The sequence below is a fragment of the Rhipicephalus sanguineus genome, chromosome 1 (assembly GCF_013339695.2).
Source record: "Rhipicephalus sanguineus isolate Rsan-2018 chromosome 1, BIME_Rsan_1.4, whole genome shotgun sequence".
NCBI lineage: Eukaryota > Metazoa > Arthropoda > Arachnida > Ixodida > Ixodidae > Rhipicephalus > Rhipicephalus sanguineus.
The window spans coordinates 297218626-297236321 of NC_051176.1; the positions used below are offsets into that span (position 1 = coordinate 297218626).

The 17696-nt window shown below is 42.7% G+C and overlaps 1 protein-coding gene across 2 annotated transcripts in view; it reads right to left on the bottom strand.

Moving 5' to 3' along the window:
- Positions 1-9671: 9671 nt before the first annotated feature.
- Positions 9672-17696, bottom strand: part of LOC119379328 (low-density lipoprotein receptor-related protein 2) — a 241805-nt gene continuing 233780 nt past the window's right edge. For both annotated transcript variants that reach the window (XM_037648605.2, XM_049411933.1), the window contains exons 70-78: positions 17359-17512; positions 17149-17295; positions 15776-15996; positions 14973-15152; positions 14771-14893; positions 11749-11919; positions 11557-11647; positions 11370-11478; positions 9672-11304 (exon numbers count right to left, since the gene is read on the bottom strand). In XM_037648605.2, the coding sequence (XP_037504533.1) occupies positions 10951-11304; positions 11370-11478; positions 11557-11647; positions 11749-11919; positions 14771-14893; positions 14973-15152; positions 15776-15996; positions 17149-17295; positions 17359-17512 (1550 nt within the window). In that variant the 3' untranslated portion in view covers positions 9672-10950. The remainder of the gene's footprint in view (positions 11305-11369; positions 11479-11556; positions 11648-11748; positions 11920-14770; positions 14894-14972; positions 15153-15775; positions 15997-17148; positions 17296-17358; positions 17513-17696) is intronic.

A 17696-nucleotide genomic window follows, 5' to 3' on the forward strand; every position in this document is an offset into this window, starting at 1 on the left:
AAGCTGTTATGAGATCATTTCAGCGGCCGTTTTTAGCGCCGTAGTTGTGCGCCGCCGCCAGTGTCCGTAACCACTATCGCTCGAAATAAGAAAAATAAAAAACATAAGAAAAAATTTTCAGGATGGAACGAGGTTCGAACCTGGGCCCTCTGCGTGGGAGCCCAGTATTCAACCTCTGAGCCATGCCAGTGCTTGAAACTGCGTTGCAAAAAGGTCCTACACTGGCTTCATGTCGGGAAGGAGCCACATTAACATATGCAATATAGCGTGGTAGAAGAGTAAACTAAGCACCAAGCGTCGCACTAACGCGAATTCTGTAACCAGGCGTCACACAATGCGAATTGCGCAACGAGAAGGTTGTTGAATGCTTCCCACCCCTTACAAAGAGCTCCGCCATAATTCTTCATCGTCATCAGGCACAGCATCAACAAAGTGCGCATAATGCCTTACATGCGTTTAGCAGGTACCACGGCTCTCCGTAAAATGACGAAAAATGGCATAATGCCTGCTTTCCTACTTCTAAAAAATTACAATGATTTATAGCGCAGTGGGTTCCTCGCAAGTGCACTTGTATTGGTTGCCAAGGAAGCCCATAAGCGCATGATCTATTTCCTCGGGGTCGCAATAAAGTTCTTCGCCCCCCCCCCCCCCCCCTCTCTCTCTCCCACGTCAACGTATGTTATACAGCATGGCGAGAGAGGGAAATAGCGACCGGGCGTCACCCAATGCAAATTTCATAACTGCTGGGCCGGTTAAAGCTTCCATCCAACCCATTACAAAGGGCTCAGCCATAATTCTTCATCGCCATCAGTTGTCGCGTCAACAAAGTGCACATAATGCCTTACAGACGTGTAGCTGGTGCCTCGCTTCTCCGCAGAATGACGAATAATGGCATAGTAAGTGCTTCCAAACTTCACAAAAATTGTGATTTATGACGTAGTGGGTACCTTGCAAGTGTACGTGTATTAGCAGCCACATTATTGTATTAGTAGCCACACAGAGTCGAGCACATTGAGAAACCCAGCTTTCAAGTTTGCCCCGTTACTTGATCCACCTCACCAGGAAGATGATCAGCGTCCACGGTTTTCTGGGCTAAGAAGGCTGCCCACCTGCAAATGATTGTGTCTGTTCCTAATAATGTTTATTTCTCTCTCTACCTCTTGTCAGCAACGTTGAGTTCACAGAAAGTTGCATACGCGCAAGAACAGCTCAACATCGTTATACTACTACTGAAAGTATGTATTATACACATATGAATCCATCTCGCCCACTGGCTATAAGTAGCCGCTGCCAATGTGATTGGCGGGCAGCCACCTTGAATTACGTTCAGAAAGAGACACTGTCTGGCTATTGCGAAAAAAATTATTGTTCAGCACAGTAATGCGCTGCTTATTGTGCAGACTTAACGCCGCGAGTTTTCGCATTCTTGTCACGTCGCTAACAAGGAGGCGATTTTATGGCACACCGAAAATTTTTGACGAATAGCAGAGAACCAATGACCGCCCCATTGAAAATAGTCAATATACGCCGTATTGAAACTAGTTTATTATTATTTTTTTTACGCAGTCATGCGTAAGTGATAATCACGCGGTGGATCACTTGCGCGTCATTTGTTGCGTCGTGTTACGAGCAGGTGCTGTGAGCATGACCCAGAAAATTTCGACCAATAATTAACAGCTAATGAGACAATGCAGAGTAGTTTGAATATTATAATCGCCCGCATTGTTTCAAAGAAAATTCGAGCTTACACAGTTTGCGTAGGCTATTTACTGGGAGGAGCTGCAGGGGAGGAGTAAAGGGCCACTTCACCGCTCTCCCGTCCACCCCCCACCCAAGCTGGGAAAAATAGGAGGGCAAGGAACGACACCTAGTACATAAACTCGTAGTCATTTATAATCTTATAACTGTACACAAACAGCTCAATGTGGTTTCCATAAATATTAATCGACTGAACTTGGTCTTCTTTAGAAAGATTTTATATTAGAGGGCCCTAACAGTAAATTGACACTCGGCTTATCCTGAAGACTTCTGCTAAGTACCTTCCTTTGTCAGACACATGTTTTGTTTATTAAGTGAGAATTTGAGGTATTAAGAGTCATAGCAGGTTCTTCATACTCGTCGTATTTACAACGCCAAACTGAGACTGAAGTTTGCAGATGGAATGCTCAGATGAAGGACAGGTTAAATGTGGCTGCCCTTCGGTAATATTTCCAAAATGTTATTAAACACTGCTGTGTTGTCACGGTTCAGGACAGGCCCAGCCTGCACAATCTGTTTGTGCAGATTCTTCCTTGATTTAAAACAGTTTTGAAAAGTAAATAATCTAATCATCTCTATGAATATAAAAAAATCACGTCAAGTCAAATTCAGAGAAAATGTAGTTCTCTCGCTCTGTCCCATTCTCTCTCTCTCTCTCTATCTATATATATATATATATATATATATATATATATATATATATATATATATATATATATATATATATATATATATATATATATATATATATATATATATATATATATACTACGGCTGACAGAGTGAGAAACGCCAGCCCCCCCCCACTCGCGCACGAGTTGGATACGCCACTGGATGTAGCAGCACTCTGGGCTAATCAAAGCTGACAAGACAGTGCTATGATGTACAGAATAGGACCCACGATCCGGTTATCACTGAAATTTTATGTTTACGAGTATACATACTAATTCCTTACGCCTCCCCACTTAGTAAGTAATATTTCTTTCTTGTATTTTGCTCGTACTCAGTCTGGGTAGAGAGCTCTCGGGGTTAGACGTATCAAGGCATAACACCGGAGGTCGCACATTCTGGCAATGCAACTGCCTAAAATAGCTCTTTTTTAATTGAATATTATGTAAACAAACAACAGTTGCTGTATATATGCGCATTTCAGGATATTTGTGCTGTACAGTGCTGATGGCATAGCTGCGTACAAGCACATGCAAGTTTTGTCAAGGTGCAGAAAGACTTCAATTGTCAAAACTTTCAACTTCATGTCAAAACTTTCAACTTTCATGTGGTTGTGCGCAGCTATGCTATTAGCACTGTGTAACGTTATATATGCTACAAAATAAGAGCATGAAGTTGGACACGCTGAATATGCTCCTTCGCAAACCTCGTCAGCATTGCCAACCGGTTTGCGGAGCAATTTTTGAAATTTTGTATACCTGGGATGAAATTGGAGTGCATTGAACCTAACCGAACTGACTTTTTTGTTTTACAACATCCAGGACACAGCCTCCTAAAAAAATGTTACCGAGGAAACCTGAGAGAGACACTACCTAGTCCGATTTTTGAAGAATGCACAGCTTAATGCATACACATCAGATTAAGAACATGGTTGACACTTGCGAGGCGCAGCTTGTTCGAACACAGAGAAAGATGAAAAAAAAAAAAAAAAACGCGTAAGTACACTACGTGTTTTCTTGTGAGTCTTTCTCGGTGTTCGAACAGCGCCTCGCCAGTGTCAACTATGCACAACCAACTAGTCTTTACTCTGGCTCTTCTAGGAACATGGGCATCAATGCCTTCAACTAATTTGCAAAAAAAAAAAAAAAAAAGAAAAAACCTGCCCCATGGCACCCCACATGCAACGAAGTCTCAGGTTTATAAAATAATGTATTTTTTACAATGTGGGTGAATACGTCGAAGTGTGAACGTTTTGACAGAGATCTGTCTGGCAGGGTTAAAGGATTGTAGAAGTGGATGTGGCTCCAGCTACAGTTTTTGAAATTGACCCGCCATTTCGAGACCCGTTCGTGACCATCCTCAGGGTTGTTTTCTTTTATCCCCTCACCTCGGCTTCCCCTTTCTATCGCGTGGTTGATGTCCCCAGGCGTGCTCCGATATAGGGTTGCCACCTTACCACTAGGAAAAACCCAGCTCTTCGGGGGGAAGGGGGGGGGGGTTACTTATACAAGTGGTTTAATTTATGCTGAAAAAAAAAAAAAGAAGATGCCATGTTCAGTCTTTGACACGCAATTTCATGTATTGTAACATTGTTTGCCCAGTCAGAAGTCAACATGATGTACATGTAAAAAAAACAAGAAAACAAAGCTAACCAGCTATTCTGCTGGCATAAAAAATAAATGCAGTCTACTATATGCCGTCCATATGGGACGTAAAGCCCCAGCAATTATTGTGAATAGATGTCGTTCACGACCAGAAGCCAGCTCGATCTCGTTCTCAGGTTCAGATCTCCAGTCTTTCGTAACAGATAATGACGCAATTTTCGTTGCTTCGAAAGCGCCGAATTTACGCTCATGATGCAAAGACGTAACCACTGATGTTCATTTTTCGCTTTAGTTAAAGGATCGGTGTAACAGGTTCCATGATAACGATATAGAAATTGGTTGAAAATGCGTGAGAGTTTTGGTGACTGACGAAATATAGTAGTATCTTCAAAGGTGCTGCATTTACGCTCATAAGATGCAAAAAAAAAAAAAGAAAGAAAATAATCGTGATACAATGGCCAAAAAAGCGGCCATGATGGCCGGCCTTAGGTGTGGACCGGTAATCGGCCCACTGTCTGAAAAACTGGCCGGGTCGGTCTAAAATCGGGCAGGTGGCAACCCAGATGTGCCACGACTCGAGTATGAACATCCAGAACGCCCCTGGGAGTGTGAACCATGTGTGAAACGCTCACTGGGAACAGTGCCCTCTGTGTACGTTCGCGGCCTTCGAGATGCAGCGAATATGGAAGCCGAGGTGAGAGAATTTGAAAATTTCAGCATCAGCATTTCGATCAATATGCATCACGGAGCTCCACTTGTTCCATAGGAGTGATTCGTTCTCATAAGTGATTCAGCATATTAACATGTGCAATAATAACACTACAGATATATATTTTGTACAAACTATGCAAGTTGATATAAAGTGTCGTAGTTTTACATCACAAAATAAAAGATATTTTATTACATGAAAGGAGTTGCAGATCTAAACCTAGCTACCGTCGAATGAGCAGAATTATGCGTTTTTGCGACCAGTGGCCACAGCACTTAACTCGACAAAAGCACGTAACTTGTCATTTGACAAAAGCTTGCGTCCACAAGTTGTAGTTTTAGTACATGAAGCAATTACTTTGTAGACAACTGCAGATGGACGAATTTACTGTGAAACGCTGAGTGCGAAACTTCTTTGGCCTCATAAATCCGCCATGTTCGCTGCTATGTATGAAACGGAGTATAGACGTACCGGGAGAGGTTCTTTGCAGTACGTTCCACATGGGCCTCCTTTGCGCATGCGTGGCCACGCCTGGCAACCATGGGCAGCGCGCGCTGGCACCTAAAGTCCCTAGATTTTTCCCTGTTCTTTCGACTTTACTGGCACCCGCCTCACGCAAACACCTTGCCTTGCAAAATATGGGCAGAGCGAGCTAGCAGATGAGGACCCAACTAAAAATGTCGCTCTACAACAGCCGAAATCAAGCTTAGGAGAATAGGAAAAAGGGACGAAGGCTCCCATGCGGGCACATTTGAAAGAAGTATTGGGCGTGCAGCTGCTACGATGGGCGATTATATGCGCTGCACGCAGGCATCCTTAGCGGCCCGCGACCCATGCATCTGGCGTCATGAAAATATTAAGGGTCTGTGCTTGTGCTACTTCATTCCATCCGATACAGATGTTACTTCAGTATATTTAGAAAGTGAAAACTTCAGCGCTAATAGGACGGAACACGTGCACTACGCCAGGGCTCGTCTCATCTCTTTGTAATTCGTCCTCGTTTGTGCTGAAGTCCTTACCTGCGAAGTTATGCAGTAACTAGGCATATTAACGTGAGCGTTTGAACAGGTTGGTAATTCATCTAGAACATCCTCTTGATGGCTTTCACACCTTCCAGTCGTCTCAGGCAACGCATAAGGGACCCTTAGTTTTTATTGTACTCAGTACAGGCCATTTCATTGGGGCATCTTAGCACCTCCGTACGGTAAACGCCATAAGTACGGCAATATCTACACGCAAATGTCAGTCGCTACTAACAAGTCCCGCAGGTGCCTTACATCTTCTTCAGGTGCTGTCGCCACGGCAGGCTCCACAGTGCCCCGCGCCGCAGGAAAAGTGGCACGGAATCTGCTCCCAACAAGCGCTGAGCGTAGTCGCAGCGGCCAAGCGGCACTACCACGACGCTCAGTATATTCTAGGAACCGTACTACCGCTAGGGTGGCTACACCGCACTACCACACGCTCGACATGTCTGTGCTCGGCCGCGCCAGAGAACATCTGGCCGCGCTCGCAAGGCGCGTCTCCCTTGCTAGGAGACGGCCCCGCATGCGCAAAGGAAACCCATGCGGAACGTACTGCGAAGAACCTCTCCCAGACGTACCAGATGCTTTTCAGAGTTTTTTTTTTTTTTTTTTTTGAGAAGAATTAGCAAAAAAAAAAAAATAAAGCCTATAGCTTGGCTACATTTTTTCAACTTGTTTATGACATCGCTTTGCCTTTGCCTGAATGCTGTTCAAAGCGCGCAAAGATTAATTTTTTCTTGCATTATTTTTCATCATCTCTGCAACACCTGATGAGAAACAAAAGGGCAACTACAGGTGAGTCTTGGTTGCTATAAAATGCAGGCATGCAAGATCCACGTGAATGAAAATGATGTCAACAAATGTCTTAAATATTCATCCTCTAACCCTGTTTAACTTACCTTTTTATTCATAGAGCGGCTACATCGAAAAAAAAAAAAACGCGAAATAGCTCCATTTGGCAACAAACATCTGCAGGGTGTGTCCAGATAAGATCGAACACGAGGTCCCGGTCACCATTCCTGATTTTCATGAAATTTGCTGTAGGTCTAGGCATTACACCCAGAACAATGGTTTCGAAGTTAGTCTTGCGAAAAAAAAAATTTGTTCGCCTGAAAAAAATATATACAAATGTTAGCCTCAAAAAACACTTTTCCGCCAATTTCGCGATTTCTGAATTTTGAGCGCACCTAGGGAAAAAACTGTGAACTTCTTAGTCACAATATTTATTCCCCTCAAAGAACAAGTGAAATACAATCTTATGAGTCTATTCGTTTCTTTGCTTGTCGAAGCACTTTTGAAGAATAAAATCACAAACTAAGCAAATCGCACAAAATACCTGTATTTGAAGAATTTATTGCTGCAAACAAATTAAATTGAGGATAATAAAAATCGGTACATAAGAACTTTGGTACTTTCGCTCTCTTTTAAAATAATTTTCGTTGTTTTATCACGCTCCATTTTACTCGATAATTGGGCTGAAAGGTAAGTGATTTACCAAAAATACCGAACTTTGAAAACAGTTTTCTCAAAAAAAGCCATTTTTAATTTTTTTTTTAAATCCCTCTGATTTAGGTTAAGGGCGTCGTCTATCATTCTGCATAAAAAAAAAGTTGCATTATTTTGGTTGCTAAGAAGTTATATTCCGTCAAATGTGACCAAGTCAGCCTAGCGGCCGCGTCGTTCGTTATGTGCTGAAACTCTGATATAAGTTGTTCAAAAGACTCAGTAGCTCCACACCAACAAATGCGCAGCCAGGTGTCATTGTTCAGCAAACTTTGTGGCGCGATCAGCCACTTGACAAAGCGTGTTCTCTGTTGACAAACCCGCAGTAGCGGCCGCTCGATGCTGCGGGCGCTCACATTACATGAGTGCCGCTTCGACTGCGCATGAGCTCCGGTTGCGCGCCAAACTACGCTCAGAAGACGAACGAATGAAGCAATGCATCGCTGTGAAAGTTAAAGGCTGTTAAGTGCCAACGAAAGCCATATTATACAACGAAAAAACTGCCGGCAATTTCGCAGTGCGCGCCTTCAATACAGCACGCATGTATTTTTTCCCTCCTGTTATGCCCGCAGCCGCAAAATATCGTGATAAACGCTCGGCTTGCGTTGAATATATCTGCGAACGCACAATACATTATTGTAAATGCGGTGCATTAATAAAGCAAAGGACTTGCACTCACTTTTCACGGCCGGCTGACACAATAAGTGTTCTGGCACGAGATAGAGAACTGCAATTTGAGTTGTTCGACCATCCGAAGCACGTAAGAGACACTTCTTTAGATGTCAATGGCTTGCTTTTGTGTCATATATTGCTGATAGAGTGAACCTAATTATCGTTAGACCATCAGAAGAGAGAAAGCAACACATGAGCGCACTACTGGAGGCGCTCACTGCAAAATTACCGGCAGTTTTCGTTGTATAATATGGCTTTTGTTGGCACTTAACAGCCTTTAACTTTCAGAGTGATGCATTCCTTCTCTCGTTCCTCCTCTGAGCGTAGTTTGGCCAACATTGGTTTGGCGCGAAAGCGGAACTCATCCGCAGTCGAAGCGGCACTCATGTATGTGAGCGCCCGCGGCATCGAGCGGCCGCTACTGCGGGTTTGTCAAGTGGCTGATCGCACCACAAAGCTTGCTAACTATGACACCTGGCATGCGCATTTGTTGGTGTGGAGCTACTGATTTGTGATTATGTAAGTCTTTTGAACAACTTATATCAGAGTTTCAGCACATAACGAACGACGCGGCCGCTAGGCTGACTTGGTCACATTTGACGGAATATAACTTGTTAGCAACCAAAATAATGCAACTTTTTTTATGCAGAATGATAGACGACGCCCTTAACCTAAATCAGAGGGATTTAAAAAAAATTAAAAATGGCTTTTTTTGAGAAAACTGTTTTCAAAGTTCGGTATTTTTCGTAAATCACTTACGTTTCAGCCCAATTATCGAGTAAAATGGAGCGTGATAAAACCACGAAAATTATTTTAAAAGAGCGAAAGTACCAAAGTTCATATGTACCGATTTTTATTATCCTCAATTTAACTTGTTTGCAGCAATAAGTTCTTCAAATACAGGTATTTTGTGCGATTTGCCTAGTTTGTGATTTTATTCTTCAAAAGTGCTTTGACAAGCAAAGAAACTAATAGACTCATAAGATTGTATTTCACTTGTTCTTTGAGGGGACTAAATATTGTGACCAAGAAGTGCACAGTTTTTTCCCTAGGTGCGCTCAAATTTCAGAAATCGCGAAATTGGCGGAAAAGTGTTTTTTGAGGCTAAAATTTGTATATATTTTTTCAGGCGAACAAATTTTTTTTTTCGCAAAACTAACTTCGAAACCATTGTTCTGGGTGCAATGCCTAGACCTACAGCAAATTTCATGAAAATCGTGAATGGTGACCGGGACCTCGTGTTCGATCTTATCTGGACACACCCTGCAGCACCATGGTGGAAAACCTGCTTGCAATTCGTTTAGTAGCAAAGCAGTGAGTGCAAGTGTGCCGTGAAACTTCATTATAGCTTGTCCCCATACAACGGCAAGTTGAATGTTTGGCAAAGGAACATGGACTACTGTAAGGTGCATCAAATGTAGTCAAATGAGGATTATCTGAAATATAACACGTTGCTTCAGCATTTTATGGTGTGGCAAGTTTGCTAACTATAAAATAAATTCAAAGAGCCAATTATAGTATGTACAACAGTAACACTGTTCATCGGTGTGGAATTAAATTATCAATAATTGTATGACATACAGCACAAAGACAAGGTTATGAGGTCAGACGCCTGTCTGTTTGCCCTGCTCTTGTGCATGCTGTACTATGTGCACATAACTGAATACAAGCTTATCACATCATAAGCCCAATTACTCGTTGTGGTTATGTATGTATAGTACTCCAAGAAACACATTTCAAGTATTACAAATTTATTGTTCTTTGAAATGGCAGATGAGAATTTCATGGATTAACTGTAAGCTGATCAGCACCTGAGTGCAATCACAAGGGGGGGGAATGGGGGGGAACGGGGGGAGGGAAGTGGGTGGGAATGTGTCACAACAGAGCAAGACTCATCACTTTATATAAAACATTTTGTCTGCCTAAAACAAACAAAAAAGAGCAGAAACTATATCACACATTTGTACCGAACATGGAATGAACAGATGGAATGATACGGTATCAGTTATCAGCAGGTATGGCGTGTCCAAGCTTTTACAAAAAAAAAAAAATATCACATGTACACATCAAGCACTTGTGTGTCCTAAGTCACACCACGACAGCCTGTCCACAGCAGCAAATGCAAGTAACTAGACTGAAACCCGTCCAACACTAAGCACTCAGTCCAGCACATATACAGGGAATGCCACAGAGTTTTTTTTCCTGATTTGAAGGCATTGTCCAGTTGCTGCTGCATGAACAGGCTCACACGAGAAGAAAAGAAAAAGCCCTGCACTTTCTATGCCTGAAGGAGACAGACCTCCAAGCATTGGAAAGGTGCAGGGCTTTTATAAAATCAGCCAGTACAAGACACTGCGATCTTCAGAGGCATACTCACACATTCTCATTGGGCACACATGACTTCAGCAAAACTTGATTGTAAAAGCATTGCCAGGTGCAGTTAAAAAAATTTGTATAACATAAAAACAGTTTATAAAATCAATCCACAAATAAACAAACTCTCTGTCTTGTGAGAAGACGCATCCGTGCAAGACTGGTGATCGGGACAAGCCTCAGACCCATTCCAGACCTTGTGCGTTCTCGGAGGGACACGTGCAAGTGGGAGCATGCTCTTAGTGGGGGTGAGGTCTCCACACTTGCCTTTCTGCAGGCTTTTCAGCCACGACCATGAAAGGCCCTTCTGTTTTATACACGACATAAATAACAGCGTTGAGCCCACCAGCTCTGGCCTGAAACATTCAGGATGTGGGCAGCAAGCGCTTGGCAACAGTAATCGTGCCTAGTCTTTGTCCAGAGCAGACACATCATTGCTGCTGGCTGCACACAATATAGCTCTTTGCCTGTCTCTTCGAAAAACAGTTAATACCATATGTACAAGTCTACTCCCCAGCCCAAACAAGATATGCAACACCTAGAACGACCACGATTCGAAGATGAGTCCTTGTTTGTTAACAGTTCTATTGCCAGCCAGTTCACCTGTTTTGGAGGCCTGCCTCAATTCGTGCAGACACACTCAGCATTCTGACTTGTCCTCTTCCACCAAATTTTGTGTGTCTTTGTCTGTGTCCACGGTGGTTGGATCAAGTGCTGTTTGCCGTAAAGGAACATGTGGAGATGACCGATGAAGCACCATTGACGGGTGCAGCACAGCAGATCCCACACTTGGTGGTGCCTTATTGCTGCTGTCAAAGCAGTTCTTGTCATACTTCTTGTCAAAGACATCACCAGCCACTTCATATAGGCCTCCCTTGCCTGTTTCACCAGCACCTGCAGTGCCATCAGCATTTCCTAATGCATCATACATTGGGTTGCTAAAGTCTGTTGCCTTGTTCACATCATTCAGTCCAAAGTCAGCATCTAAAGATTCCTGCAAATTGAAGAATGCAACATGTCAAGAATGACTACTTATAGTGGGCTTGCCTTACTACCTACCGCATTTGTCTCTGCTTGTCGAGTTCGCATAAAATTTGGCGAAAACTCCACATTTGTGCCACTCCTGAAAGATACACTTTGTGTGCTTCCACCAAGGCCACTTTGTTTGCTACAACACAAAACAAAATTAATAATCCATGGTCAAGTGCACAGATAGTCGGAAGAAAGCATATTTAATGGTACTTACAAATGACGCCGGCGTACACACACAAAGAGAGTGGCTGCTACGATCATTATTATGAGGACCACAATAATTGGAACAAGGACTGCAGCCACGCCTGTATCAAACAAAGGCAAGGCAAAGATAAGGTGTCAAACATACCTTAATAATCAAAGCACACTCCAATACACTGCCTATAAATTTTTGAACATATCTTACCACTGGCCCCTCCAAGAGATGATATCCGTCGACGGGCAATGAAGTTTTCACAGTGCATGCCTTCAAATTCACTTGAGCACCTGCACACTATTTGCTCATCTCGGACACTCTCACAGCGGCCACCATTTCGGCAAGGGCACTTGTAAGGTTGTGGTTTTGGCACTTCAAACCCTAGGAACAAAATGGTAAAGATCGACATTGTTTATAACAATAAAACTCTTGTGGCCACAGAGCAAGAATACTTGAAGAGGCAGAACAGCACTCTCCCCCATGTCCCAATAAAGTAGCAGTGCAGGGTACAGTGTGGAAGTGTCATTCATTGCATGCAATTCACGGCCAAAAGGATAAGCTTCTGGAAGCGTACACCATTGCTATGCTGACTGCACAATTCATTTTTCAGTCACAAAATGTAAAATTAATTGCATGTTGAACTTTCTTCTGATTTCCGCAAGAATATATTGTATAGTGACACCATAGCTGGAAAAAGCAGGCTCATTTGGCACTTTAGATGACTTTTTGCAGGAACCACGTACCATTTAGAAAAACAATACCTTGCTCTCTAACAAACCTACCTAAGAAGCCCCTCTCAGGTGATGAATCAAATTTCAGTGGTCAATTTGTGCATGTATATTTATGATAGCAGAGTTACTGCTACCGTAATACCTCGTATCATAGTCTAAATCATCACTGGTACCATCTCTTGGACCCCAACAGGAATAAAACAATTATTGTCTGAGGACCATGTTAACATTGAAGGCAAAAGGATATGCTTAATCGTGCCTGCTGTTGCAAGCAGTGTGCAAGTTGGTTCCATGCATATGTTGTGGTTTCCAGAGTTTTCTTTTTTCCTTTTTTAGTGAGTGGAAGACAAGTACCTTGTGCACTCTGGCAATGTCAAAAGTTCAACATTTGGCAAAAAGCCTTGATGTCTTGTCTAGGTTACTTCCCCTTTTAGTTCATTGCAGTACAGCTTTCTCTGCATGTTCCTCTCTGGAAAACGCTTCTCGAAAATGTAGTCATAAGAAGAGTGATTCCTATCTTTCCTTAGAATGGTATGAGCCTATGCTTGTAACCATGCCATATGGCATGGTTACAGAATACATCTTTACACCATCCTTGAATTGCAAAGGTGGATGGTGCCTTTGCTGTTGTACAGACATTATCTCTTGGTGACTTGACCGTGGGAGAGCTGCTGGAAGCATGCACAATGAAATCCAAGATCTGCAGAAACCTGTGCAAACTAGCAAGGCTGAAAACTGCGAAGAAAATGGCTTGGGCAAGCATGAGCACGCACACTTTATGCTTGTGCAGGCCAAACCAAACACAGCATTGTTCTCCAAGGACATCTATCCACACAATCAAAGAGCGCACGAGTATGTAATGTGCAATCAGCAAGTGTTGCCTGCTGACGTATTGCTTCACGGATTTCTTTTGAAAAGTTTTGTAAGTAAATGGGGCACTATCTAGAAATAACTTATTAAATGACCCATCACAGATGCTTCTTCACACACAAACTCAATATAATGAACACGGATATAACTTGCCATTAATACAGTGTTAACTCTTTCCGTACCGCGTCCAGAGGGCATCAATAGCCCGCTTTCGATGGTTTGAATTGCCGCGTTCGAGACATTCCGTGCCATTCATGGACACACTGCGCCATCTGTCGTGAAGAAGAACTACACTCAAACCTCATTATAACGAAGTCGCATCTAACACGAAAACAAGTTCGTTATATCCGAAAATTCGTTATAAACATATATTTGTAGCACTGTATATAAGACAAGATTATTTTTCATTTACTTCGTTATAACCGATAATTCGTTATATCCGTGTTCATTATATCGAGGTTTGAGAGTATAGTGCTCCCGCGTGGCTTTGATTTTAGAACGCACTCTAAAGTGACGCGATTGTCTAAGTCGAAAGCGAAAATGGCCGCCAATGGATGCGGCACACACTTCAAAAGATCGCAGATACCAGCATTTCGGCATGTTTAAGGCTGATTTTATCTATTTAACGAGCAGTAACGAGTCTGAGGATGCTGCTTTTTGGTTGAACTTTGACTCTGAGAGCAGTGACAATGCAAACCAGCCCGGAACATCGGTCAGCTTCGCTTTCTGCTTCAGGTTATCTCAGTTCACGTTTGAGCACCTGCCTGCCAAGATGGAAACTTATAGAAACTCCAAGAAATGCAAGTGCAACTAGAAAACAAAAAAAAAACAAGAGTTTACTGCAAGAAATGCGATGTTAGGCTATACTTTATGTCAACTAACTGCTTTGCCACATGACACGCCCAAGTGGAGTGCTTACAGTAAGGTTTTTGTCATGAAAGTCCTGTTCAATGAAAAAGTTTGAATTTTTCAGGGATCGTGCCTATTAAATGGCAGTACATTTTTTTTATATCTCATAAGGCCTGTTATATTTTCTCCATAGAAGATAAAAGTGTGTCTTTCCAAAACATGTTCAATTGTATCCTGTAATCTTGAATCTCGCAATTTATATCGCTCAAATAACACATACCTCGTTAATGAAACTTATATGCTTGAAAAGTCCATTCATTCTGCTTTTCGTTCATGTATTACATAAAATATTAGGCACAGTAGTTCCATCAACAAAAAAGATCTAGTGTAACCTACAAAAAACACCTATTTTTACCGCGGTACGGGAAGCGTCAAGAATAAATGTTAACAACAAATTTTCTTATATAACGAAGCTATTTCAGTGTCATATGCGACAGTTATAAATTGTTTGATTCCGCATCAGCAGTATGGTCCAAAATTTAATTGCAAAATATAGAGCATTCTATTTTTGCACTGTTTCTATTCAGGGTCATGTAAGAACTGGAATATGCTGATGCATCATTTGAAATGATGGACTGAAAATGAAATGTTTCCTCCTTGCCTGGCATGACACTAATGTACCACATGAGCATGATGGGTGGACGGAGATATTCCTCTCAATACTTCTTGCATTGTGCTTGTGACATTTTGTTAGGCACTTTGCTTACTGTATTTTCACATACCTGCATCACAACTGCCAAAGTTGAGAACATGTAGGGAAGTTCCGTCAGGGCAGGCACAACGATAGCCTTGGGGAACCAACAGGCACAGATGGGAACAGCCTGATGATGGGCACCTGTTGGGAACTAAAAAGCCAAGAGTTTCAGGGAATGTTTGAAGAGCTGTACCCAGTTTTTGCATTGTTTACCATTTCTTGAAACTTACCACTGAGATTGTACTTCAGTGGCTGGAAGATTTTGACACCTGTTGGGTTCTCAACATTTCGTTTGACTCGAACTTTGACGCCTCGTCCATGCTTATCTTGCCTGTAAATCTCGCCAGAATCTCGAGTCATCCAAAAAATGCTGTCTTCGAACAAGTCCATTGCAAACGGATGCATCAGATCTTGGGGAGGAAAAAGAAGTCATTGAGTTAAGTAGACTTGTGGTCTAAGTCACGGAGCAAGATCAGACAGGAGTGCAGACTCCGCTCGTCTGGAAGGGACGCATTCTGCAACGCCGGATCTTGCTTCACAGCGTGCTCGCCAGATGGCTCTATGAATGAAGAAAAGTGGCAGAGGAGAGACGGCGTCCTCAAGCAGAGCCACGGGCGGGGGGTCTCTGTTGTTATAGAAGTGGCACACGGTCACGCTTTCCTGCGTCTGCTTGCTCACCCGTTTTGTTGTCTGCTCCATGCACATCGCTCCCCCCCACCACCACCACCAGCTTTTCCCAGTCAGCGTACGCACTCATGAGAGCAGGTTGTTTAATATCCATGCTCCTCAACAGATGGCGTTACGCGTTGTGAATAGCCAGCTGGGAATGCAAGTGGGAAAGCATGTGCGAAAGTATGATGAGGAGTGGAGGGAGAATGCAAAAGAATGCACTAGACGCCTGCGTCCACGTTGCCCGGTTTGTCCCGAGCGAATGCGTTGAGCGGCGGCAAAGTCTGCGTTCCTCTCTTATCTTACTCTGTGGTCTGGGTCTACAGCACATGTCTAAATGCTAATTGTTCTCTGATAGACTTACCACCACTGATGATAACAACTCTGTTGGAGCCATCCTGTTTTGCAGTTTCAATGGTGTTCAGTTTGCTGTCACACCAATAAATTCTGTGATCAGAGGCATAATCTATCGTCAGGCCTGTTGGGTAGCCAATCTTGTCACCCACAATGATACGGCGCTTTGAGCCATCCATCCATGCTGTTTCAATCTTGGGGTTGGAGCCCGAATCTGACCAGAACATCCACCTGCGAGCAAATCAAATGCTACCTTGAGAAAATGTTACATGTCCATTATTAATGCACGAAAAACAGTTCATTTCAAATACAGATATAAATGTTGATATATAGGTTTGACTAAAAAAATTTTCAGGTGAAACCATAGTGCATTGTGCCAGACGAAAGTAGTTTTGAAACTCTTAGTTAACTTTGCTAAGTCCTGTATCGAATTTATTGCTACTAGCTTATTTGTTTCAGACATTGCAGACTGAAGTACAGGGGCAATTGTCTGATGTGAATAAAGTGGGGAACTGTGCAGTTATCCAATACCTTCTGAAAAGTGGCACTAGTGGCCATAACACTCAGAAGGACATGATAATATTAGGGGAGAATGCCTCGTCCTATTCCACTGTGCATACCTGAATACAATTGTACGCTTACGCCCCTGCCCGAGCAAGTGGCCCTCTCCTTTTTTCGAGAGATTTGAAATATGCGCCAATGACAGAGCAAGGGCCCCCCACCCTGCCCTCCCGCAATTTTCACTGTATCATTCGATGTTTTGGATACAGTGAATCCATGCGTAATGAATAGAGCATTTCATAAGAAGCACGGGTGTGTATTTTTTATTCTTAGGGGCTCTTCCACCGCCATCTAGAATATTGATCCGCGACCGAGCAAGGGCCCTCCTTCCAAATATTGTTCGATTATCTTTCACCGTAGGGGGTGCTTGCTCGGGATTTAACGGTAGTTCAATACTACACTTCATGTCAATTGCACTTTTGCCAACTTTTCATACAAATCGATTGTAGAAATAATAGTATCTGTGGGGATTATGTGCCGAAACCATGATATGATTATGAGGCATGCCGTAGTGGAGGGCTCTGGAAATTTCGACCATCCGGAGTTCTTAGACATGCACCAACATTGCACAGTACACGGGCCTCTAGCATTTCACCTCCATCGAAATACAAGATTAAAGCAATGCAAAACTCAAAGTACTAGGAAGAATTTCATGGCAGCAAGTTTGAATGTGAGCATTCAGCAGTTACATCTATTAGATGGCAATGGACTGTAATGTACACTACAAATCAGTGTCATGTCAGCCTGAGTTGACATAGGGCCACAGAACCTGTGGCATAGGGTCCCAGAAGCTATGTGTTACAGCTATATTTAGTCACTCACCCCATGTCAGGGTCAACAGCCATTGAAGTGGGTCTTTCCAAGTTAGATGACAACAGTGTCTTTCTGTATCGACCATCAATTAGGCTGACAAAAATTCTTCCCTTGGGACGGGTGCTTGACAGATCTGCATCCATCCAGTAAATAGTCCTGCAAAGCACAGCACATTTGGTCACAAACCTGTCCTGTTAGATCAAGAGCTCCTGTGCTTACCTTCCAACCCAGTCAACTGCAATAGCATTTGGTTTTGTGAGGCCCTTCAGCTCCAGATTCTGTGGGAACCCAATGCCAGCACTGACGTCAGTCAAGTTTGGCAGGAATGCTCTCTTAATTGTTTTCTCATAAGAGTCTGTCCAGTAGAGCATCTCTGTAAAAATACCAAAAAAATTTATTTGTTGAAAGAATATGGTATTTTTGTTTGATATAAGATGGCAGTTATTAATTGTATAAGCTTATTTTTTAATAACTACTTTAATTCAGCCATATCAACTACCAGGCTGGTTTCCTTGAAAGAAGCTCATTTCAAACATAAAAGCAACAAAGAATTATCA